The sequence below is a fragment of the Pristiophorus japonicus genome, chromosome 1 (genome assembly GCF_044704955.1).
Source record: "Pristiophorus japonicus isolate sPriJap1 chromosome 1, sPriJap1.hap1, whole genome shotgun sequence".
Taxonomy (NCBI): Eukaryota; Metazoa; Chordata; class Chondrichthyes; family Pristiophoridae; genus Pristiophorus; species Pristiophorus japonicus.
In genome coordinates this window covers 10,811,730-10,838,006 of record NC_091977.1, presented here as the reverse complement: position 1 = coordinate 10,838,006, position 26,277 = coordinate 10,811,730, and the positions used below count along the sequence as shown (strand labels likewise).

At 48.9% G+C, this 26,277-nt stretch overlaps 1 protein-coding gene across 1 annotated transcript in view; it reads right to left on the bottom strand.

Moving 5' to 3' along the window:
• Positions 1 to 16,624: 16,624 nt before the first annotated feature.
• phf24 (PHD finger protein 24) overlaps positions 16,625 to 26,277 on the bottom strand; it is a 66,713-nt gene continuing 57,060 nt past the window's right edge. The window contains exons 5-7 of the mRNA XM_070877085.1: positions 25,385 to 25,551; positions 18,018 to 18,119; positions 16,625 to 16,721 (exon numbers count right to left, since the gene is read on the bottom strand). Coding sequence (XP_070733186.1) covers positions 16,625 to 16,721; positions 18,018 to 18,119; positions 25,385 to 25,551 — 366 coding nt within the window. The remainder of the gene's footprint in view (positions 16,722 to 18,017; positions 18,120 to 25,384; positions 25,552 to 26,277) is intronic.

Sequence of the window (26,277 nt, the reverse complement as noted above, 5' to 3'; positions counted from 1 at the left end):
CATTCTCTGGTTGGCAACCAGTAACTAGTGGGGTGCCGCAGGGATCAGTGCTGGGACCCCAACTATTTACAATCTAGATTAACGACTTAGAAGAAAGGACCGAGTGTAACGTAGCCAAGTTTGCTGATGATACAAAGATGGGAGGAAAAGCAATGTGTGAGGAGGACACAAAAAAATCTGCAAAAGGACATAGACAGGCTAAGTGAGTGGGCAAAAATTTGGCAGATGGAGTATAATGTTGGAAAGTGTGAGTTCATGCACTTTGGCAGAAAAAAATCAAAGAACAAGTTATTATTTAAATGGAGAAAGATTGCAAAGTGCTGCAGTACAATGGGACCTGGGGGTACTTGTGCATGAAACACAAAAGGATAGTATCCAGGTACAGCAAGTGATCAGGAAGGCCAATGGTATCTTGGCCTTTATTGCAAAGGGGATGGAGTATAAAAGCAGGGAAGTCTTGCTACAGTTATACAGGGTATTGGTGAGGCCACACCTGGAATACTGCGTGCAGTTTTGGTTTCCATATTTACGAAAGGATATACTTGCTTTGGAGGCAGTTCAGAAAAGGTTCACTAGGTTGATTCCGGAGATGAGGGGGTTGACTTATGAAGAAAGGTTGAGTAGGTTGGGCCTCTACTCATTGGAGTTCAGAAAAATGAGAGACGATCTTATCAAAACATATAAGATTATGAGGGGGCTTGACAAGGTGGATGCAGAGAGGATGTTTCCACTGATGAGGGAGATTAGAACTAGGGGGCATAATCTTAGAATAAGGGGCCACCCATTTAAAACAGAGATGAGGAGGAATTTCTTCTCTCAGAGGGTTGTGAATCCGTGGAATTCGCTGCCTCAGAGAGCTGTGGAAGCTGGGACATTGAATAAATTTAAGATAGAAATAACCGATAAGGGGATAAGGGGTTATGAGGAGCAGGCGGGGAAGTGGAGCTGAGTCCATGATTGGATCAGCCATGATCGTATTAAATGGCGGAGCAGGCTCGAGGGGCCGTATTTCCTACATCTGCTCCTATTTCTTATGTTCCTATGTTCTTATGACTCGAGTGTCCTCGACTCCATCACACAGCATGCTACCTGCCACCAGCCCTGCACGAGGTAGAAAAGGCCATCCGCCAGCTCAAGAACAACTGGAGGGAGCAGTCTAGTAGTTTATTGTTATTATGTCAGTCATCATCATAGGCAGTCCCTCGAAACGAGGATGACTTGCTTCCACACTAATAAGGGATGAGCTCTCAGGTGTTTCAATGAAGGACCTAATATTCCCGTTCCCAAACTACATGTTGGATGGTGGAAGATGCCTGTGTGTGGATTTTTTTAACGTGTGGTGGCCGTTGCACACCAGCCACCACACGGGGCTTGACAGAGCTAGGTCTTGGTCCAGTGGCAATTGTTAACCAGGATGACTGGAGACCAGCTCTGCTGCACGGACCTAGTGCGCACACACATAGTTAAGTGTGGGCCGGCCCGTGCTGCCCCTGGGCTCTCGCCTCTTCTGGGCCCCGAACTCACGCCTCTCCTGAGCCCCGATCATGTCACTCCACGATCACTCGCCGGTCCTGCACCCCAACCTCATCACTCCTGCTGTACCTGCCCACACTCCAATCAGCCCCCTGGACCTTAGTGATGTCCAATCCAGTCACCCTCTTCACAGCCGTCGCTCTCCAGCATACACTGTACCTTGAAGTGGGGTGCTTCTCTGAAGGCCCCGAACTGCTGATGATCCTTGCAGGTCGGGGACTCCACACTGTGCCGCACATCTACACAGCACTGCTAATATATTAATGTACATTAAATGATAGAACACTGAGAAGTGTAGAGGAACAACTTGGAGTGCATGTCCACAGATCCCTGAAAGTAGCAGGTAGATAAGGTGGTTAAGAAGGCATACGGAATACTTGCCTTTATTAGCCAAGGCATCGAATACAAGAGCAGGGAGGTTAAGCTTGAACTGTATAAAACACTAGTTCGGCCACAGCTAGAGTACAGCTAGAATTATGTCAGTAGTCCACTAGAGGGAGCAGTCCAGATGTTTATTGTTTTTATGTCAGTAGTCCACTAGAGGGAGCAGTCCAGAAGTTTATTGTTATTATGTCAGTAGTCCACTAGAGGGAGCAGTCCAGAAGTGTATTGTTATTATGCCAGTAGTCCACTAGAGGGAGCAGTCGAGAAGTTTATTGTTATTATGTCAGTAGTCCACTAGAGGGAGCAGTCCAGAAGTTTATTGTTATTATGTCAGTAGTCCACTAGAGGGAGCAGTCCAGATGTTTATTGTTATTATGTCAGTAGTCCACTAGAGGGAGCAGTCCAGAGGTTTATTGTTATTATGTCAGTAGTCCACTAGAGGGAGCAGTCCAGAAGTTTATTGTTATTATGTCAGTAGTCCACTAGAGGGAGCAGTCCAGATGTTTATTGTTATTATGTCAGTAGTCCACTAGAGGGAGCAGTCCAGAGGTTTATTGTTATTAGGTCAGTAGTCCACTAGAGGGAGCAGTCCAGAAGTTTATTGTTATTATGTCAGTAGTCCACTAGAGGGAGCAGTCCAGATGTTTATTGTTATTATGTCCGTAGTCCACTAGAGGGAGCAGTCCAGAAATGTATTGTTATTAGGTCAGTAGTCCACTAGAGCTGTGAGGAAGATGCTAAGAGGCTGCAGGGTGACTTGGACAAGTTATGTGAGTGGGCAAATGCATGGCAGATGCAGTATAATGTGGATAAATGTGAGGTTATCCACTTTGGTGGCAAAAACATGAAGGCAGAATATTATCTGAATGGCGGCAGATTAGGAAAAGGGGAGGTACAACGAGACCTGTGTGTCATGGTACATCAGTCATTGAAAGTTGGTATGGAGGTACAGCAGGCGGTGAAGAAGGCAAATGGCATGTTGGCCTTCATAGCGAGAGGATTTGAGTATAGGAGCAGGGAGGTCTTACTGCAGTTATACAGGGCCTTGGTAAAGTCTCACCTGGAATATTGTGTTCAGTTTTGGTCTCCTAATCTGATGAAGGACATTCTTGCTATTGAGGGAGTGCAGCGAAGGTTCATCAGACTGATTCCCGGGATGGCAGGACTGACATATGAGGAGAGACTGGATTCACAAGGCCTGTATTCATTGGAGTTTAGAAGAATGAGAGGGGATCTCATAGAAACATAAAATTCTGACAGGACTGGACAGGTTAGATGCAGGAAGAATGTTCCCGATGTTGGGGAAGTCCAGAACCAGGGGTCACAGTCTAAGGATAAGGGGTAAGCCATTTAGGACCGAGGTGAGGAGAAACTTCTTCACGCAGAGAGTTGTGAACCTGTGGAACTCTCTACCACAGAAAGTTGTTGAGTCCAGTTCGTTAGATATATTCAAGAGGGAGTTAGATATGGCCTTAATGGCTAAAGGGATCAAGGGGTATGGAGAGAAAGCAGGAAAGGGGTACTGAGCTGAATGATCAGCCATGATCTTATTGAATGGTGGTGCAGGCTCGAAGGGCCGAATGGCCTACTCCTGCACCTATTTTCTATGTTTCAATGTTTGGAGGGAGCAGTCCAGAAGTTTATTGTTATTACGTCAGTAGTCCACTAGAGGGAGCAGTCCAGAAGTTTATTGTTATTACGTCAGTAGTCCACTAGAGGGAGCAGTCCAGTAGTTTATTGTTATTACGTCAGTAGTCCACTAGAGGGACAGCACTGCACACCCATGCCCTCGAGCCATCAAGATTCACAGCACGACCCTCGACAACGTGGACCATTTCCCATACCTCGGGAGCCTCTTATCAACAAAGGCAGACATTGATGCGGAGATTCAACATCACCTCCAAGCTAACATCCCCAGTATTGAAGCACTGACCACACTCGATCAGCTTCGCTGGGCAGGCCACATAGTCCGCATGCCAGATACGAGACTCCCTAAGGAAATGCTTTATGCGGAGCTCCTTCGTGGTAAACGAGCCAAAGGAGGACAGCAGAAACGTTACAAGGACACCTTCAAAGCCTCCCTGGTAAAGTGCGACATCACCACTGACACCTGGGAGACCCTGGCCGCAGACCACCCTAAGTGTAGAAAGTGCATCCGGGAGGGCGTTGAGCTCTTCGAGTCTCAACGCAAAGAGCGTGAAGAGGTCAGGCGCAGGCAGTGGAAGGAACGCGCGGCAAACCAGCCCCACCCACCCCTTCCCTCGACGAATGTCTGTCCCACGTGTAACAGGGTCTGTGGCTCTCGTATTGGACTGTTCAGCCATCAAAAACTCACTTTGGGAGTGGAAGCAAGTCTTCCTCGATTCCGAGGGACTGCCTATGATGATGATGATAACTAGAGGGAGCAGTCCAGTAGTTTATTGTTATTATGTCAGTAGTCCACTAGAGGGAGCAGTCCAGTAGTTTATTGTTATTATGTCAGTAGTCCACTAGAGGGAGCAGTCCAGTAGTTTATTGTTATCGTCTATGACCTATTCCCACACCAATTTGGAGTGTTTATTTTGGATGTGACAGTTCCCTCCGGCGTTGCCTCACCACACGTCATGCCAGTGGTTCTCACATTCCCCGTGAGCCAGAACCCTGCAGTTTTCTGCTGCTGAAGAGAACTCGTACCCTTCAGGTCTCTTACACTGCTAATCACCGGCGCCCATCGCACATCATACGTCCCCAGGCCTCTCGCTATTATTGACACACCAACCTCGAACTGGGCTCAGGCTCTGAACTCACAAATTAGATTTACTTACAGAAGCTAAACATGGCAGAGACATACAGGTCAGCACAGGTTTAGGTACAATGGCTGCAGCAAATTATTGACAGCAGTGAATGCAACACCAGTCCCTCTACCCACAGACTGTAACTCGCTTCAGTTCCTGTTTCATTCACAACTTATATAACACACACACTTACATGGTGACAATTTTAAAACAGTTGTTCCTGGGATGTGGGCATCGCTGGCAAGATCGGCATTTATTGCCCATCCCTAATTCCCCTTGAGAAGGTGGTGGTGAGCCGCCTTCTTGAACTGCTGCAGTCCGTGTGGTGAAGGTGCTCCCACAGTGCTGTTAGGGAGGGAGTTCCAGGATTGTGACCCAGCGACGATGAAGGAACGGCCGATATATTTACGTCAGGATGATGTGTGACTTGGAGGGGAACGTGGAGGTGATGGTGTTCCCATGCGCCTGCTGCCCTTGTCCTTCTAGGTGGTAGAGGTCGTGGGTTTGGGAGGTGCTGCCAAAGAAGCCTTGGCGAGTTGCTGCAGTGCATCTTGTAGATGGTACACACTGCAGCCACGGTGCGCTGGTGGTGGAGGGAGTGAGTGTTGAAGGTGGTGGATGGGGGGCCGATCAAACACTTCTCTCGCACTCTCTCTCTCTTTCTGTGTCTCCCTTGTTCACTCTGTCTTTCTTTATCTCTTGCTGCTTTTCTGTCTCTCTGTTTTTCTCTTTCTCTCTCTTTCTCTCTCACTTTCTCTCTCTCTGTTTTCTCTGTGTCTCTGTCTCTCGCACTCTCAGGCCAGATTCTTCAAGCTCCCATTAGCCTTTGAACAGTCTGGAATGCATGTTAAAGTTTAATGTTCGCTCTGACAGCCTCACTTCCGGTTCAGTAATCCCCAGGTGGGCATTGTTCACACCATCAAACACACTTTTCCTGGTTTACTTAACACATTAATGACATTCAGACAGACCAGAGCCATCGTAAGCAATCAACAGTGATCGGCAGCACAATCAGATACTTACAGCTCGACAGAATTCTGCACTGCAGCAACTTGACTTGCTTCCACACCAAAAAGGGATGAGTTCACAGGTGTTTCAATGAAGGACCTGAACTACATCCTGAAGGGTGGAAGATACCTGTGCGTGGATTTTTTTAACGTGTGGTGGCCGTTGCACACCAGCCACCACACAGTTTGACAGAGATAGGTCTTGGTCCAGTGGCAAGGGTTAACCAAAAAGGATTAACCTAGAAGGACAAGGGCAGCAGGTGCCTGGGAACACCACCATCTCCACGTTCCCCTCCAAGTCACACACCATCCTGACTTGGAAATATATCGGCCGTTCCTTCATTGTCACTGGGTCAAAATCCTGGAACTCCCTCCCTAACAGCACTGTGGGAGCACCTTCACCACACGGACTACAGCGGTTCAAGAAGGCGGCTCACCACCACCGTCTCAAGGGCAATTAGGGATGGGCAATAAATGCTGGGCCTTGCCGGCAACGCCCACATCCCGTGAATGAATAAAAAAACAACAATTGTGGTCCTGAAGTTTCAACTTCGACCTCAGTCATCAGGCTGGTTATTATATTTATAACATTGGGTAGGAATGTATTGCCCCCAGTTCTGCCCACAGTCTTTGTATTACGGAGTCAAGATGGTGACAGAACTGGGAGAGATTTCAGAAACTTACTCCACAGAGACACCCAGTGGCCAGAGCCTGCAAATTCATTGGGGCAATCAACAAAGCAAAATTGAATGGAACGACTCACGTAGCAATGTGCAATGTGCAATGGCACGCTTTGACACAAGAGCGTGACGAGAATCATATTGAATCATAGAATGATACAGCACCGAATGAGGCCATTCGGCCCATCGTGCCTGTGCCAGCTCTCTGATAGGGCGATCCAATTAGTCCCACTTCACCCGCTCTTTCCCCATAGACCTGCAAATATTCCTTTTCAAGTATTTATCCAATTCCCGTTTGAAAGTTACGATAGAATTTGCTCCCAGGCAGCACGTTCCGATCACAACAACTCGCTGCGTGAAACAAATCTTCATCTCGCCTCTGGTTCTTTTGCCAGTGGCCTTAAATCTGTGTCCTCTGGTTACCGACCCTCCTGCCATTGGAAGCAGTTTCTCCTTCTCTGTCAAATCCCACCCTCAACCCCCCCACACCAGAAATTGTGACAACAAGAAGTAAAGGTTTGTGGATAGAAAGTGCCTTCAAATAAAGGGAATTGATACAACTTGGCCTTTATTGCAAGGGGGTTGGAGTATAAGAGTGAGTAAGCCTTGCTACAATTGTACAGGGCCTTGGTGAGACCACACCTGAAGTACTGTGCACAGTTTCAGTCTCCTTATCTAAGGAAGGATATACTTGTCTTAGAGGGGGTGCAATGAAGGTTCACTACATTGAATCCTGGGGTGAGAGGGCTGTCTTATGATGAGAGTTTGTGTAGATTGGGCCTATACTCTCTGCAAGTTAGAAGAATCAGAGGTGATCTCATTGAAACATATAAACATGCTGGGAGGTTGTTTCCCCGGGCTGGAGTGTCTAGAACCAGGGGGTACACAATCTCAGGATAAGGGATCGACCATTTAAAACTGAGATGTTAAGGAATTTCTTAAACAACAACAACTTGTATTTATATAGCACCTTTCATGTAGTAAAACTTGCCAAGGCACATCACAGGAGTATTATAAGACAAAAAATTTGACACCGAGCCACATAAGAAGAAATTAGGGACAGGTGACCAAAAGCTTGGTCAAAGAGGTAGGTTTTAAGGAGCGTCTTGAAGGAGGAAAGAGAGGTAGAGAGGGGGAGGGGTTTAGGGAGGGAGTTCCAGAGCTTGGGGCCCAGGCAACAGAAGGCACGGCCACCGATGGTGGAGCGATTATAATCAGGGATGCTCAAAAGGGCAGAATTAGAGGAGTGCAGAGATCTCGGAGGGTTTGTGGGTCTGGAGGACATTGCAGAGATAGGAAGAGGTGAATTCACTCAGAGGGCTGTGAATCTTTGGAATTCTCTATCCTCAGGGCTGTGGATGCTGAGTCTCTGAGTCTATTCAAGGCTGAGGATAAATGGATGTTTGGACTCTCGGGGAATCGAGAGATATGGGGAAGGGGAGGGAAGGGGGAGTTGAGGTCGATGATCAGCCATGATCTTATTAAATGGCGGAGCAGGCTCGAGGGGCCGAATGGCCGACTCCTGCTCCTATTTCTTATGTTCCGATGTTCTAACACCATTGAAGAAGAGACCAGGGGCGAACATTACTGTGGCTCCGAGTTAGAAGTCTCATTATTAATGCAGCATTAAACTCTGGCACCAATGTTCCAGGGTTGTCCTGCAGTCTCCCAGCAACACCTTAACAAAAATCATAGGAGCATCGGAAAAATAATTCTGGGTTTTTAGCATTTTCTTTGAACATTTTGGTTATTTGTTACACAAATCTTATCAGCCGTGGCTCAGTGGGTAGCACTCTCGCCTCTGAGTCAAAAGGTTGTGGGTTCAAGTCCCACTCCAGAGACTTGAACACAAAAGTCTAGGCTGATGCTCCCAAGTGCAGTGCTGAGGGAGTGCTGCACTGTCGGAGGTGCCGTCTTTTGGATTCGATATTAAACTGAGGCCCTGTCTGTCCTCTTGGGTGGATATAAAAAATCCCATGGCCGCCCATTTAAAACTGAGATGAGGAGGAATTTCTTCTCTCTGACGGTTGTAAATCTGTGGAATTCGCTGCCTCAGAGAGCTGTGGAGGCTGGGTCATTGAATAAATTTAAGACAGAGATAGACAGTTTCTTAACCGATAAGGGAATATGGGGAGCGGGCAGGGAAGTGGACTTAAGTCCATGATTGTATTAAATGGCGGAGCAGGCTCGAGGGGCCATATAGCTGACTCCTGTTCCTATTTCTTATGTTCTTATTTCGACTGGTCATGAAAGTAAAAGCCCATGGGATCCAGGGCAAAGTGGCAAGTTGGATCCAAAAATTGGCTCAGAGGCAGGAAGCAAAGGGTAATGGTTGATGGGTGTTTTTGTGACTGGAAGGCTGTATCCAGTGGGGTTACAGAGGGCTCAGTGCTGGGTCCCTTGCTTTTTGTGGTACATATCAATGACTTGGACTTGAATGTTGGAGGTATGATTAAGAAGTTTGCAGATGACACTAAAATCAGCTGTGTGGTTGATAATGAAGAAGAAAACTACAGACTGCAGGAAGATATCAATGTACTAGTCAGGTGGGCAGAACAGTGGCAAATGGAATTTAATCCGGATAAGTGTAAGGTAATGCATTTGGGGAGGTCTAATAAGGCAAGGGAATACACATTAAATGATACGACACTGAACGTGTAGAGGAACAAAGAGACCTGGGAGTGCATGTCCACAGATCCCTGAAGGTAGCAGGCCAGGTAGATAAGGTGGTTAAGAAGGCATACGGAATGCTTGCCTTTATTAGCCGAGGTATAGAATACAAGAGTTATGCTTGAACTGTATAAAACACAGGTTAGGCCACAACTAGAGTACTGCGTGCAGTTCTGGTCACCACATTACAGGAAAGATGTGATTGCACTGGAAAGGGTACAGAGGAGATTTACGAGGATGTTGCCTGGACTGGATAATCTTGGCTATGAGGAAAGATTGGAGATGTTGAGTCTATTTTCTTTGGAACAGAAGAGGCTGAGGGGGAACCTTACTGAGGTGTATAAAATTATGAGGGGCCTGGATAGAGTGGATAGGAAGGACCTGTTTCCCTTGGCAGAGGGGTCAACAACCAGGGAACATAGATTTAAAGTAATTGGGGGGAGGTTTAGAGGAGATATGAGGGGAAATGTCTTCACCCAGAGGGTTGTGGGGGTCTGGAACTCACTGCCTGAAAGGGTGGTAGAGGCAGAAACCCTCACCACATTTAAAAGCTACTTGGATGTGCACCTGAAGTGCTGTAACCTACAGGGCTACGGACCAAGAGCTGGAAAGTGGGATTAGGCTGGATTGCTCTTTGTCGGCCGGCGCGGACACGATGGGCTGAAATGGCCTCCTTCCGTGCTATAAACTTCTATGATTCTATAAAAAGCAGGTGTCCTGGCCAATATTTATCCCTCAACCAACATAACAAAAACAGATTATGTGATCATCATCACATTGCTGTTTTTGGGAACTTGCTGTGCGCAAATTGGCTGCTGCGTTTCCCACATTACAACAGTGACTATGCTTGAGAAAGTACTTAGTTGGCTGTAAAGCAGTTTGGGATGTCCAGTGGTCGTGAAAGGCTCTATAGAAATACAAGTCTTTCTCTCCCTGGGGGAAAAAGGGTGCTTGATTGACAGTCGAGAATCATCCAATCAGGTGACAAAGAGGCTGTCCGCTTTTGCAATTGTTGCTGGGATCAGGGTTCCACAATGATGGGCGTGTCAGGCCACCAATGGCAAATGCGTGGAGGCGGGACAGCTGGAGGTCATGTGGTGAAACCTCCCGGAATCGCTGTGGTGGGGGTGGCGACTCGAACAGGAGCGAGTATGTGGCTCGCTGGCATCTACATTGGGGGGGGAGATTGCGTGAGGGGTGGGCTTGGGGGACAGCAGGGACCACGGACCAGACACCGCCATTGTCAGGAGACACGGGGGCTTGGGCCCCACTGGAGCAGCAGCTGGCAAGAGACACGTAACGAGACTCGCGCGGCCCGTTATCCAACGTCGACCCCCGCTAGAACTCACCCGCCATGGCGCTCAGATCTGGGGAAAGGTCGGGGGTGATTTCCAGCACTAACAGTGCCAAGTGGCCAAGGTGGGGCCTGGTGCTGAAACGTCAATTCTTTTAATCGTTCACGGGATGTGGGCGTCGCTGGCAAGGCCGGCATTTATTGCCCATCCCTAATTGCCCTTGGTGGTGAGTCACCTTCTTGAATACAAGTGACTGGTTTTCCGGGCCATTTCAGAGGGGCAGTTAAGAGTCAACCACATTGTTGTGGGTCTGGAGTCACATGTAGGCCCAGACCGGGTAAGGACGGCAGATTTCCTTCCCTAAAGGCCATTCATGGGTTTTTACGACAATCCGGTAATTTCATACTCACCATTCCTGACACTAGCTATTTATTCCAGATTTATTTTAATTGAATTTAAATTCCCCTGCTGCCGTGTTAGGATTTGAACTCATGTCGCCGGATCATTAATCCAGGGCCTTTGGATTACGAGTCCAATACCACAACCACTATGCTACCGTTCCTGGGTTTAGTGCAAGACACCATTTGGTAACAGATGCCTGGGGGATTGTTAAGGGCCGATTGGCACTTAAATTGTCTGCGAGCACTGGTTAAAGAGGCTGCTTGGCCTTTAGATGGCTCGCACTTCAACTGACGTCTTCTAACAGCGACCACTTGTTTGCGAGTAAACACAGCGTTACTCTTGATTTCAAGCACGGCTAAAAAGGGGCACTTGTCATTTAAAGGGGCACTCACCATTTCATGGTCACTGCTGCTGGAGCTGTGGCGAGGATCTCTGAAACACAACCAGGAGACGTTCTGGGACACTTTGTCAAGGCTTCACCATCACTCGAGCAACATTTGTTCCAGAAATTCTGAGAACATCACCTAAACAAAAGTGAGCGCTGTCACCAGGAGAAAGGGCGTGCTCGGCAATAGGATACCATCCGAGGGGTTGCCCTGAGTCTGGACAAGGACACGAGGCCGGGCAAGAGAGAGGGACAGGAGGGCGAGCGAGGGCGAGGTGGGATCATTGCCCCCCCCTTGCGGGTTCAGGACATCACTCCTCCTCCGGACCTCCTCCACCAGGACCCCCAGTGCCGTGCCCGAGACCCTGTGCGCCCTCTCCCTCGCCCCCTGAGCCACCCTGCAAGGTGCCGCTGTGTGCCAGCCGGCCAGAGCTCTCCGCAGTGTCAGTGGAAGTGGGAGCGAGGAGATCACATCTACAGCTCCACCAAAGTTGCGTCCAATCAGCACTCGAGCGCTAAACCTGCAGGTTTCTGGTTTAGTAACTCCAGGCAAGTTCACATTATGGTAATTAGCAATTAGGACCAGAATTGTGCACCAAATCCAGACTTTCAAACTGTCTCATTAGCACAGCACACATTGAGTGCCTGCTCTCACCCTTCGGCCTCAATAACCCCCAAGGTTTATAATTCCTCTGGTACCTGCCACCCTACAAGAGTTATCACTGTGACTAACACAAATCTTTCATATTCTGTCATGTCGTGTTCCATTATTAACTGCAATGCCTGTCAGCTTGTCCTCTTAATTGACAGTGAGAGCATTCATATACTAGTTAATTCTGAATTTTTGAGGCCATTAAAATCTATCAACGCCGTGAATGGTGAATTTTTTCATCTTGGGCTTCTAGCATCAGTAATAGGCACCTCAAATTCAGGCGTGGCATGCCTCAGATACAAAGTAAATCTCCCTCTACACTGTCCCATCAAACACTCCCAGGGCAGGTACAGGGGGTTAGATACAGAATAAAGCTCCCTCTACACTGTCCCATCAAACACTCCCAGGGCAGGTACAGGGGGTTAGATACAGAGTAAAGCTCCCTCTACACTGTCCCATCAAACACTCCCAGGGCAGGTACAGGGGGTTAGATACAGAGGAAAGCTCCCTCTACACTGTCCCATCACACACTCCCAGGGCAGGTACAGGGGGTTAGATACAGAGGAAAGCTCCCTCTACACTGTCCCATCAAACACTCCCAGAGCAGGTACAGCACGGGTTAGATACAGAGGAAAGCTCCCTCTACACTGTCCCATCACACACTCCCAGGGCAGGTACAGGGGTTTAGATACAGAGGAAAGCTCCCTCTACACTGTCCCATCAAACACTCCCAGAGCAGGTACAGCACGGGTTAGATACAGAGGTAAGCTCCCTCTACACTGTCCCATCAAACACTCCCAGGGCAGGTACAGGGGGTTAGATACAGAGGAAAGCTCCCTCTACACTGTCCCATCAAACACTCCCAGAGCAGGTACAGCACGGGTTAGATACAGAGGAAAGCTCCCTCTACACTGTCCCATCAAACACTCCCAGGGCAGGTACAGGGGGTTAGATACAGAGGAAAGCTCCCTCTACACTGTCCCATCAAACACTCCCAGGGCAGGTACAGGGGGTTAGATACAGAGAAAAGCTCCCTCTACACTGTCCCATCAAACACTCCACAGATACAGGAAGAGTGCAGTTTGCAGACAGCAAGCCCCTGAACACAGAGTTCTAACAAAGTCAGTACATGATGTGGTCACAATTGATGACCTTGGTCTGAAATACTTACGGTGCAGGAAACGACTACTGGATATATTTAATGATGGCAACGTCAGACCACAGCAGAAGAGCAAACTCAAGGGATATACTTTATTCAATCTCTTTATTACAGACTTAAACCTTTCATATCAGAGTATGGCTTAATACAGTTCACACATCAGTAATGTATAGTCACATAGCAACAATGGCTTTGATATCTGTGCTTGATGATTTGAAAAGGCAATCAAAGATAATGTGTCAATGGACCAAACCCCTTCCCATCCATTCCATACTGTATAATCCCAATGGACCCAAACCCCTTCCCATTCCCTCCCATTCTGTATAATCCCAATGGACCAAACCCCTTCCCACTCACTCCCATCATACAGAATCCCAATGGACCAAACCCCTTCCCACTCACTCCCATTGTACAGAATCCCAATGAACCAAACCCCTTCCCACTCACTCCCATTGTACAGAATCCCAATGGACCAAACCCCTTCCCACTCACTCCCATTGTACAGAATCCCAATGGACCAAACCCCTTCCCACTCACTTCCATTGTACAGAATCCCAATGGACCAAACCCCTTCCCACTCACTCCCATTGTACAGAATCCCAATGGACCAAACCCCTTCCCACTCACTCCCATTGTGCAGAATCCCAATGAATCAAACCCCTTCCAACCACAATGTATAACCTCAATGGACCAAATTCCTTCCCATTCACTCCAAAAGTGTATCGCCATCCTGCAGCGTACTTCCATCCCACCACCTAACACCATCCACCACCATATAGGTATGCTCCCACAGGATCCCCACCACCACCCCCTATAGTATCACACACTGGCACAAGATCTGCACCCTGTCCGTGTATCACCAACCCACTGTGGTACTGCCAGCTCACTGTTGCCTCATAATCTGCATTGTCATAAGATAATAACAATTAGGAGCAGGAGTTGGCCATTTGGCCCCTTGCTCCTGCTCTGCCATTCAATCAGATCATGGCTGATCTTCAACCTTAACTACACTTTTCTGGTTGATGCCCAAAACCCTTGATTCCCCTTGAGTTCCAAACCTATCAATCTCATCCTCCAAAGCCCTCTGGGGTAGAGAATTCCAAAGATTCACAACCCTCTGAGTGAAGAAATTCTTCCCCATCCTCGGTCTTAATTGGACGATCCCTTATCCTGAGACTGACTCCTGGTTCTAGACTCTCCAGCCCAGGGGAAACAACCTCTCAGCATCTACCCTGTCAATCAGAATCTTATAAGTTTCAATGTGATCACCTCTCATTCGTTTAAACGCCAGAGTATAGGCCCAATCTACTCAATCTCTCCTTGTAGGACAACCCTCTCATCCCATGGATTAATCGAGTGAACCTTCTTATAATGAAAAAAAGCTCCAATTCATACAGTTTTTCTTCATATTTGTATGTACTCATACCAGACAGCATTCCACTGAATCGGTATTGTACCCTGTCCAAAGGCTCAATATCCTTCCTACAGTGCGGAATTCAGTACTGCACACAGTACTCTAACTGAGGTCTTCGTAAGGTGTGATGTCAACAGCTTTACCTCTTGGCTTTGATAAACCCTAGAATTCTACAGCTTTATCTTAAAGCCTTGTCAACCTGTGATGGGGTGCTGCCTTTAATGTCCTGTGAACCTTAATCCCCCCCCCCCCCCAACCCCGCACCCCCCCAAATCTCTCTGAGGTTCCACAGACCCGAGCCTATATCCATTCACAGTATAATTACTGCTGTCATGGACCCCCTTGCCACTGGACCAAGACCTTGCTCAGCTAAGCCCGTGTGGTGGCCGGTGTGCAATGACCACCCCACGCTAAAAGAACTCACGCACAGGCATCTTCCACTCCTCTAACATAAAGTTCGGGACCTGGAACGTCAGGACCCTCATGGACAACTCCGACAGGGGCAGGCCGGAACGCCGCACCGCCATAGTTGCCCGGGAACTTAGCCGCTTTGATATCGACATCGCCGCCCTAAGCGAGACCCGACGGGCAGGGGAAGGCCAGCTCAAGGAACACGGTGGAGGTTACAACGTCTGTCTGTCCCACCTGTGACAGAGTCTGTGGCTCTCGTATTGGATTGTTCAGCCACCTAAGGACTCATTTCAAGAGTGGAAGCTAGTCTTCCTCGATTGCGAGAGACTGCCTATGATGATGATGATGAATGACTGCTGTCATCGCCCCACATTTACTGACAGCTGCCACTTTATAATCCAAGCCCCAATCCCATCGCTGCTCCTTTGGTCTTCTCAAGATGCATTCACGCCCGACAACCATAATAAGCAGATAGAAAGTGGTTAAAACTGCAATTGCAGCTCTTCAAGGACCTCTGTAATAGTTTGATGTTCTTCATGGAACATTTGATCTTCTCTGTAGGAAATAATCAGCTAAAGTTCAACATTGGCGCTCGAATAGATAGTCCATGGTTTGTCACAGAGAACATATACAGAACTTTTTCTCTGGAGATTAAACGGGTGGATAGAGTCCGTGATAGGGGAGAATGTCCATGGGTTGTGGGAGGAGATTAAATGGGTGGGTAGTCAGTGATAGGGGAGTGTGTACATGGGCTGTGGGAGGGGATTAAATGGGTGGGTAGTCAGTGATAGGGGAGTGTATATATGGGCTGTGGGAGGTGATTAAATGGGTGGGTAGTCAGTGATAGGGAAGTGTGTACATGGGCTGTGGGAGGGGATTAAATGGGTGGGTAGTTTCAGTGATAGGGGAGTGTGTACATGGGCTGTGGGAGGGGATTAAATGGGTGGGTAGTGTCAGTGATAGGGGAGTGTGTACATGGGCTGTGGGAGGGGATTAAATGGGTGGGTAGTGTCAGTGATAGGGGAGTGTGTACATGGGCTGTGGGAGGGGATTAAATGGGTGGGTAGTGTCAGTGATAGGGGAGTGTGTACATGGGCTGTGGGAGGAACAGACCGAATAAATTCTTGGTTAATTAGTAGCAAGACACTGCTGGGTTTCTTCAATAAATATTGAAAGATATTCCCTGAAGTTGAGGGAGTGCACGATCCATTAGTAGTTTAGTGAGGCACGCAAGCTCATTCGAAGGATGCAGTCCTTTATTGTACGGACAGGCAGAGTGAATTGGCTGGAAATGGAGTAACCTTTATCTACTAACGTGTATTACTATCGCGCTGCCTGGGGAGCCTTTATGTACATGAATTATATACGATGGAATATTTGAGTGAATTCCATTCAGCGATGCCTTGAGGGTGCGGGTGGGGGGTACAGGGGGGGCGGATGAGTGGGTGTCAGCTGTAGGGGAAGGGCAGCTGGGCTTGTTGGGATAGAAAAGCTTTGAAAAGTTCCTGGGCCTTCCACCTGAGGTGTTCCCCCCCTTGTTTTTTGCTGGCCTCCATCCTTGGTGGAGGGGGAGGGGTGAGGGGAAGATGGGAGGCGGAGAGGGAGATGGGAGGCGGGGAAGGGTGATGGGGAGCAGTGGGAGGGGGAGATGGGAGGTGGAGTGAGGTCAGGGTGAGGGGTAGTGGGGGAGGGTGAAGGGGAGCTGGGAGGCAGGGAGGGAGGGGGAGGCGGGTTGGAGGGGGAGGCGGGAGGCGAGGGGGAGAGGGTGTGGAAGGGATGGGGACGGGACGGGGGGGGGGGCCAAGGGGGACTGCAGGTCACGACCCAAAGAACAGGCGCCCTCTCTCTCTCCGTGGCGTTACGCATCAGGCCGGAGGTGAATGGCGGCACTGTTGGGGCGAGCGGCGAGGATGTAAATGGCATTTTCCTTCAGGAACGTTTTCCAGTCCACTCGCCTGTGGGGAGAAACAGGGAAGCGTCAGAAACCCGCAAAAAAACGCTGGCTGCTCAGGGTGACAGGATGAACATACGAACAATGACGGACAGGTAAAGACCCTCTGGTCCATCGAGCTGGTCCCACACAATCGTGATACCTTGTGTATCACAACACAACACTCCACCCCACCACAAACCATGTGATCTCCTGGGAGAGGCAAAATAACAGATAAACAACCCAGGCCAATTTGGCAGAGGGGGGGAAAGAAAATCTGGGATATTGCTCTCCGACCCATCTAGGTGATCGAAACTAGTCCAGGAGATCACCCTGGCCATTAAGTTCCCTGCAGTATCTGTAAGAGGTAATCTCTGCCGCAGGCAGAAACAAATCCAGCTTTTACTTGAAGGAATTCAGCGAGTCTGCATCGACCACATGAAATGGCAGCTTGTTCCGGAGGCCTACTATTCTCTGGGGAAAGAACCAGCTCCCGTATGTCTTACCTTGATCTGGACCCATACACCTTGCCGCTCGCTGTGCGCGTGGGCGGAATTAAAGAATTATTGGTTTCTTTCGCCCCAATTCAGAGAAATCACCAATGGTTTCCATGGTGACGGAACCTCCGGCCTCTTTGCATGGAAGGTGAGCGGTGTACAAATGTGCGAAGGAGAATGAGAGAAGCTTGTCAATAGTAGGGGAAGAGGCAGAACACAAAGATGTAGAGGCTAGAGGGGGAGGAGGAGAGAGGGGGGGGGAGGAGAGAGGGGGAGAGGGAGGTGGGGGAGGAGAGAGGGGGTGAGAGGGAGAGAGAGGGAGGAGGAGAGGGGGGGGAGGAGAGAGGGGGAGGAGGGAGGGGGAGGAGGAGAGAGGGGAGGAGGAGAGAGGGGGAGAGAGGGGAAGGGAGGGGGAAGAGGAGAGAGGGGGAGGAGGAGAGAGGGAAAAAGAGAGGGAGAGAAAAAGAGAGTGAGCAATAGAGAGAGATAAAGAGAGAGTTCAGAGCAACAAAGAATCTCATCGAGGAATCTAATCGAGTGGCTGGTGGGGTTTATATATAGAATAACGGATACCCCAGAGTGAGTTACAGGCTGGAATCTAATCGGCGGGTTCGGGAAGGTTTAATAGATAGACTAATGGATAGCTGGGAGTGAGTTGCAGGCTGGAATCTAATCGAGGGGTTCCGATAATTTCTACCAGGGAGTGTTTCATTGCTGTCAGCAGTATGTGTGATCAGTCCTGTCCCTGGACAATGCCGATTGGAGCTCAACCAGTGAGCTGCCCATTCCCACTCTATCGTTGCAGAGTTCTGGTCTCCACTCACCTGTTGTCCTCGTGCTCTCTGCAGAGCAGCGACCTGTCCTGTGCTCGCACACGTCCCCTGCTGGCTGGGCTGCCCTCTGATATGGGTCCAACGTGGCTGATACTGGCAGAGAAAGAGACACCGACCGTTATCATTCTCACCAAGCCATCGGCAGTGACAGCAGAGTTGAACACAGGAACATCGGAACAGGAGGAGGCCCAATCAGCCCCTTGAGCCTGTTACACAGGAACAGGAGGAGGCCCATTCAGCCCCTTGAGCCTGTTACACAGGAACAGGAGGAGGCCCATTCAGCCCCTCGAACCTGTTACACAGGAACAGGAGAAGGCCCATTCAGCCCCTCGAGCCTGTTACACAGGAACAGGAGAAGGCCCATTCAGCCCCTTGAGCCTGTTACACAGGACCAGGAGGAGGCCATTCAGCCCCTCGAGCCGGTTATACAGGAACAGGAGAAGGCCCATTCAGCCCCTCAAGCCTGTTACACAGGAACAGGAGGAGGCCCATTCAGCCCCTTGAGCCTGTTACACAGGAACAGGAGGAGGCCCATTCAGCCCCTTGAGCCTGTTATACAGGAACAGGAGGAGGCCCATTCAGCCCCTCGAGCCGGTTATACAGGAACAGGAGGAGGCCCATTCAGCCCCTCGAGCCTGTTACACAGGAACAGGAGGAGGCCATTCAGCCCCTCGAGCCTGTTACACAGGACCAGGAGGAGGCCATTCAGCCCCTCGAGCCTGTTACACAGGAACAGGAGGAGGCCATTCAGCCCCTCGAGCCTGTTACACAGGGATAGGAGGCCATTCAGCCCCTCGAGCCTGTTACACAGGAACAGGAGGAGGTCGTTCAGCCCCTCGAGCCTGTTACACAGGAACAGGAGGAGGTCGTTCAGCCCCTCGAGCCTGCTCTGCCATTCAAGGAGATCGTGGCTGATCTGCAGCCTATCGCCATTTACCCGCCTTTGGCCCATGTCCCTAGATATCTTTGGTTAACAAAAATCCATCAATCTCAGATTTAAAATTAACAATTGATCTGGCATCAATTGCTGTTTGTGGAAGAGAGCTCCAAACTTCTATCACCTATTGTGTGTAGAAGTGTTTCCTAATTTCACTCCTGAAAGGTATGGCTCTAATATTTAGACTATGCCCCCTAGTCCTAGACTCCCCAACCAGGGGAAATCGTTTCTCTCTATCTATCCTATCTGTTCCCCTTAATATCCTGAAAACTTCAATCAGATCCCCCCCTTAACCTTCTAAATTCCAGGGAATACCACCCTAATTTGTGTAATCTCTCCTCGTAACTTAACCCTTGAAGTGTTCTCTCAATATCCAATGAGATCCTTACCCAACAAAAATCTAGTGATCTCAGTCTTGAAAGCTCTAATTATCCCAGCATTCACAGCTTTTTGGGAGAGTTCCAGATTTCCCTTTGTGTGAAGAAGTGCTTCCTGACATCACCCCCGAACGGCCTGGCTCCAATCTTAAGATTCCTTCCCCCACCCCCTGCCCTCCACCCCACCCTTGTTCTGGAATCCCCCACCAGGGGTAATAGTTTCTCTCGATCTACCCTATCAAATCCCTTTTACATTTTCAACACCACAATTAGATCGTCCCATAATCTTCTGTGCAACCTGTCCCCATAATTTAACCCTTTTTATACAGAGTTGGAGGAGTGGTGTGAAGTGCTGAGATGCCCAGACATGGGGAGATCCGGTGCAACAGTGGAATATTGGGCCAAAATTCCAGCATCCCCGGATCCGTACGGAGTTCCTACGGACCAAGGAAGGCATCGGAAATGTCGGTTTCAACCGCGCAATGCGCATGCTCTGGAAACCAGCATTTCCGATCTGTCAAGTTTCTGGCTTGACAAACCTCGCACGTCTCGGGAGTGAGGACACATGAAAATGGAAATTTCCGATATTTACGATTACCAATGTCCTCAAAAATCTTGCGCCATAGCACACTTTTACAGGCGCAAGTGTTTTAAAAAACACAAAAACATATAAAAATAAAGTTATTAAAACATTTTATCATTAAAAACCCTCCCTGCAACGGTATTTTAAAAAACTTTTTCAAAAATCGGGACATTATCTTTTTTGAGACATTAATAACTTTAATTTAAATGAATGTAGTGTAATTATTTTCTATTTTTTATTAGTATTTTGGGTGTTTGGGGCTGTGTTTTGGATATTTCGGGCTCTATCACAATCATAGTAAGAGGAGTTTAGGACCCTGTGGAACTCCTATTACTATGATACTTTACCTGGTTGGCTGCCCAGAGCCATGTGACTCCAGCTGTAGGCCTGCGCACATGTCGACGTGCACGCGCTGCGACTCGCAGTCAGGAGAGGCTTCAGCATCGGAAAGTCCAGTGTGGGCACCAGCTTAAGGTAGGTGCGTACTTTTTCTCTAAAATGCCCGCGGGAAGGCGAAAACGGAATTTCAGGGCCAGTATATTTTTCCTGAGGGTTCCCGCTGGAGTTACAGTGGGAGTCTGTCAGAACCCCTGTGGGATTTCAGGGGACACTGCATGCTCCATTGGCAGCACGGATATCACCGTAATGCTGGATGTGAGCTTGACTGAGCTGAGATCTCCAGAGACTTGAGCACATAATCCAGGTCGACACTCCCAGTGCAGTGCTGAGGGAGTGCTGCACTGTCGGAGGTGCCGCCTTTCAGATGAGATGTTAAACCAAGGCCCCGTCTGCTCTCTCAGGTGGATGTAAAAGATCCCACAGCCACTATTTCAAAGAGCAGGGGAGTTATCCCCGGTGTCCTGGCCAATAGTTATCCCTCAACCAACATCACTAAAAACGTTAACTCTGTTTCTCTCTCCACAGATGTTGCCTGACCCGCTGAGAACAATCATCGAAAAATTACAACAAAGAAGGAGGCCATTTCGGCCCATCGTGTCCGTGCCAGCCGACTAAGAGCTATCCAGCCTAATCCCACATTCCAGCTCTAGGTCCGTAGCCCTGTAGATTACTGCACTTTAAGTGCATATCCAAGTACTTTTTAACTGTGATGAGGGTTTCTGCCTCTACCACTCTTTCAGGCACTGAGCTCCAGACCCCCACAATCCTGTGCGTAAAGAAATGTTTACGCATCTCCCCTCTAATCTTACCAATTACTTTAAATCTATGCCCCCTGGTTATTAACCCCTCGGCTAAGGGAAATAGGTCCTTCCTATCCACTCTATCTAGGCCCCTCATAATTTTATACACCTCAATGAGGTCTCCCCTCAGCCTCCTCTGTTCCAAAGCAAACAACCCCAGCCTATCCAATCTTTCCTCATAGCTAAAATTCTCCAATCCTGGCAACATCCTCGTAAATCTCCTCTGTACCCTCCCCAGTGCAATCACATCCTTCCTGTAATGCGGTGACCAGAACTGCATGCAGTGCTCCAGCTGTGACCTAACCAGTGTTTTATACAGTTCTTTATTATCCAAGCAATAGAGTACAAGCATTCCATTTGTCTTCTTAACCACCTAATCTACCTGGCCTGCTACCTTTAAGGATCTGTGGATATGCACTCCAATATTTCCAGCATTTTCTGTTTTTATAAAAGTCTTCTGCTCATCATACTCAAAAATGTGACCCTACGAAGATTGTGGGTGCAGGTACTGTGAATGAATATGACCGTGCCTTGGGCCGCCTTAGGAAAAATGTTCGAAGATCAGGCCCTCAAATCTGGCACCAAACTCATGGTCTACAGGGCTGTAGTGATACCTGCCCTCCTGTATGGCTCAGAGTCGTGGACCATATACAGTAGACACGTCAGATCACTGGAGAAATACCACCAACGATATCTGCGCAAGGTCCTACAAATCCCCTGGGAGGACAGACGCACCAACGTTAGCGTCCTCGACCAGGCCAACATCCCCAGCATTGAAGCACTGACCACACTCCGCTGGGCAGGCCACATTGTTTGCATGCTTGGCACAAGACTCCCAAAGCAAGCACTCTACTCGGAATTCCTACATGGCAAGCGAGCCAAAGGTGGGCAGAGGAACGTTACAAGGACACCCTCAAAGCCTCCCTGATAAAGTGCAACATTCCCACTGATACCTGGGAGTCCCTGGCCAAAGACCGCCCTAAGTGGAGGAAGAGCATCCGGGAGGGCGCTGAGCACCTCAAGTCTCGTCGCCGAGAACATGCAGAAACCAACCGCAGGCAGCGGAAGGAGCGTGCGGCAAACCAGTCCCACCCATCCTTTCCTCAACATCTGTCTGTCCCACCTGTGACAGAGACTGTAATTCCCATATTGGACTGTTCAGTCACCTAAGAACTCACTTTTAGAGTGGAAGCAAGTCTCCCTCGATTTCGAGGGACTGCCTATGATGATGGCTCAATCTGGTTGGTCCTCCTTCCCCTAATGCCACACATCACCTCACCATATAGGCAGTGCACTTTATATTTCAGCAATAAAGGTACTCAATAAACAATGAGTGTGTTCCTCATGTCACTGATAATTCCAGGATAAGGTGGCAGCTTAATTGCAGTCTTGGTTAATAAGATAATGAGCACATTAAAGGTCAGCTGAATGGTGCGGAACCCCTGACAGTCACTGCCCGCATGAAGTGCTGCCGTCCTGCTGTTCAGCTATCTCTCTCATCCATAATTGATGGAAAACATACCCAGCAAAACCACCTTAACATGCTGTGCAGCCTAAAACTGCCCAGCCCCTTCCAATCTGCAAGTTTCACCGACATGCTGAACCTGTATAAAGCACTGGTTAGGCCCCAGCTGGAGTATTGTGTCCAATTCTGGGCACCGCACTGTAGGAAGGATGTCAAGGCCTTGCAGAGGATATTTACGAGAATGGTTCCAGGGATGAGGGACTTCAGTTACGTGGAAAGACTGGAGAAGCTGGGGTTGTTCTCCTCGGAGCAGAGAAGGTTAAGGGGAGATTTGATAGAGGTATTCAAAATCAGGAAGGGTCTCTGTTAAGTCTGTAATCCATTTATGAATGACTCATCGGGGCAATGTGTTGTACTCAAACTGGATAAAGTAGGATAGATAAAGAACTTGCATTTCTATAGCAACTTTCTCCACCTTAGGACTTCCCACAGTGCTTTGCAGCCAATGAATTACCTTACAAGTGTAGTCACTGTTGTGTTTCAGGGAAAAGTAACAGCCAGATTTGCAAATAGCAAGATCCCGTAAAGAGGTACAGTTACAGCGGTGAAATCTGGAGCCTTGGGACTGAGGCGCTCCGGATTCTAGGTATTTCCGGACTTTGGAACGTCTTTCAGACATCCCGAATCCGGAAATGCCTGGGCCAGTGATGGAACTGGAATGGAATCGCGTGATCATTAGACGAAAAACTCTGAACAAAGGGTTTGTTGAGCAGATCCAGTTGAGCATCCGCAACACCATGGAAGAAGTTGTTGACCTGGTGAACATCGAGGACATGGCTGCGGTAGCTCGTGAGTTAGAGATATTTGTCGATGAAGAAGTGGCAGAGGAAATTACCGCTGCGATAAAAGGCATGAAAAATGTGGCAGAATACAAAATGAAAAAGTTACCGTTACAAGGAGAGGTCCCCGGGGGGGGAGGGGGCGAGGTAGGTCCGGTGGGGGGAGGGCGAGGTCCAGGAGGGGTCCAAGGTCCCAGGGGGGTGGGGGGGGTGCGGGTGTGAGGTAGGCCCGGGGGAGGGGCCAAGGTCCCGGGGAGATGAGGTCCAGTGAAGTACATCCAGAGTGGGGGGGTGGAGGTCCCGGCGGGTGGGGGGGTGGGGGTCTGGGGGGTGGGGGGGGGCGAGTGGTCCAGGGCGGGTGGGGACGAAGTCCAGTGAAGTACATCCGGAGGTGGGGGGGGATAGATCCGGCGAGGGAAGTCCCGAGGAGGGCGAGGTCCAGATTTCAAAACATTTTCTGGATTCCAGACGACCCCACCACGGACCGGACCAGTGTACGGATTTCGGAACATTCTGAATTTCGGAACTCCAGGTTTCGGAGACTCAAACTTGTAATCTGTTTCAGTGATGTTGATTGAGGGATAAATAGTGGCCCCAGGACACCGGGATAACTCCCCTGCTCTTCTTAAAAAGTACCGTGGGATCTTTTACATCCACCTGAGAGGCACCTCCGACAGTGCGGCATTCCCTCAGCACTGCCCCTCCAACAGTGCGGCACTCCCTCAGCACTGCACTGGGAGTGTCAGCCTGGATTTATTTGCTCAAGTCCCTGGAGTGGGTCTTGAACCCACAATCTTCTGACTCAGGAGGTGAGAGTGTTGCCCACTGAGCAACACCAGGTAGAACAATCTACAAATGTAAACACTATTAAAGGGATGAAAGCTCTGGGGGAGTGAGGGTTAAAATTACACTCAGTGGGGTTAGCGCATTGGCTCCCTTTATAAACCCCGATCGATCCTCCTTTTTGGTGAAGTCATTGGATAGAAAAATGTGGCGGGATTATAGAATGGAGGTAAACCATTCCCGTCCATTTGACACGCACCCCGCCCGCTTACCCAAGTTACATCGGAACAGGAGGAGGCTGCAATGTATTTGCTTCATGGGTTCTTTGCTTAAAAATTCATAGCAACACATTGCTATTCAGAACTAGTTGGTTTATTAACAAAAGTTTAACAATCACACTACACATTGCCAGTTCATCCACCCAGCTCACAAACTGCATACCTCATTGTGGATGACCTAGACCCAACTGACTGGGGTTTTATGGAGTCTTGTGAACTGGCTAAGCCACTCACAATGCAACAGCTCTACAAACCCGTGAGCATACTCACTGGTGCATACATTACAGAGGCCATTTAGCCCCTCGAGCCTTTTCCACCATTCAATGAGATCATGGCTGATCAATCTCAGACTTAAAATGAACAATTGATCCAGCATCAATTGCCATTTGCAGAAGAGAGTTCCAAACATCTACCACTCTTTGTGTGTAGAAGTGTTTCCTAATTTCACTCCTGAAAGGTCTGGCTCTAAGTTTTAGTCTTTGCCCCCTAGTCCTAGAATCCCCAACCAGCGGAAATCGTTTCTCTCTATCTACCCTATCTGTTCCCCTTAATATCCTGAAACCTTTGATAGGATCACCCCTTAACCATCTAAATTCTGGGGAATACTACCATAATATGTGTAATCTTTGCTCATAACTTAACCCTTGAAGTCCGGGTATCATTCTGGTAAACCTAAGCTGCACTCCCTCCAAGGCCAATATATCCTGCCTAAAGTGTCCAGAACTGCTGACAGTGCTCCAGGTGTGGTCTAACTAAGGTTTGTACAGCTGCACCATAACTTCTAGCCCCTTGTACTCTAGATATAACGGCCAGCATTCCATTGGCCTTTCTGGTTATTTTTAGTACCTGTTGATGTTTAATCCTCATGTAACCCAGTCGAGCTGGAAGTATTCTCACCTGACGTTGCAGGATTGAAGCTCTTTGGGGTTCTTGTGGAACCAGGAGTTCTGGGCTTTCTTACACTCACTGCCCGTGATTAGCCCGTCTCGGTTCTGGTCCAGACTCACGAAGCAACTCCGGGCCCTCTCGTGCTCCTTGGCCGTCAGGAGTCTCAGCAAGGAATTCTGGGAAGGTGCAAAAAAAAACAAATGCAGTTCACACCGGTGAAGGAAGTGGGTGAAGAATCGGAGAGGACACTGGCCGAGCTGAGGGAAGAGGATCTCAGAACAAGGAGCTTCCGTTTTAAACGAGCCAGCAGGCACAGTGAAGGACACCGACAAGGTTCGAGAAGACGGAGAGAAGGTGAGGGAAATTACGAAAGGGTGGTTAACGAACGACGCTCCCACACCTACCCTCCCCATACCTCCTCCCACATCCCCCTCCCCCATCCCCTCCCCTTGCATCCCACATAAGAACATAACAATTAGGAACAGGAGTAGGCCATCTAGCCCCTCGAGCCTGCTCCGCCATTCAACAAGATCATGGCTGATCTGGCCATGGACTCAGCTCCACTTACCCGCCCTCTCCCAGTAACCCTTAATTCCCTTATTGGTTAAAAATCTATCTATCTGTGACTTGAATACATTCAATGAGCTAGCCTCAACTGCTTCCTTGGGCAGAGAATTCCACAGATTCACAACCCTCTGGGAGAAGAAATTCCTTCTCAACTCGGTTTTAAATTCGCTCTCCCGTATTTTGAGGTTGTGCCCCCTAGTTCTAGTCTCCCCGACCAGTGGAAACAACCTCTCTGCCTCTATCTTGTCTATCCCTTTCATGATTTTAAATGTTTCTATAAGATCACCCCTCATCCTTCTGAACTCCAATGAGTAAAGACCCAGTCTACTCAATTT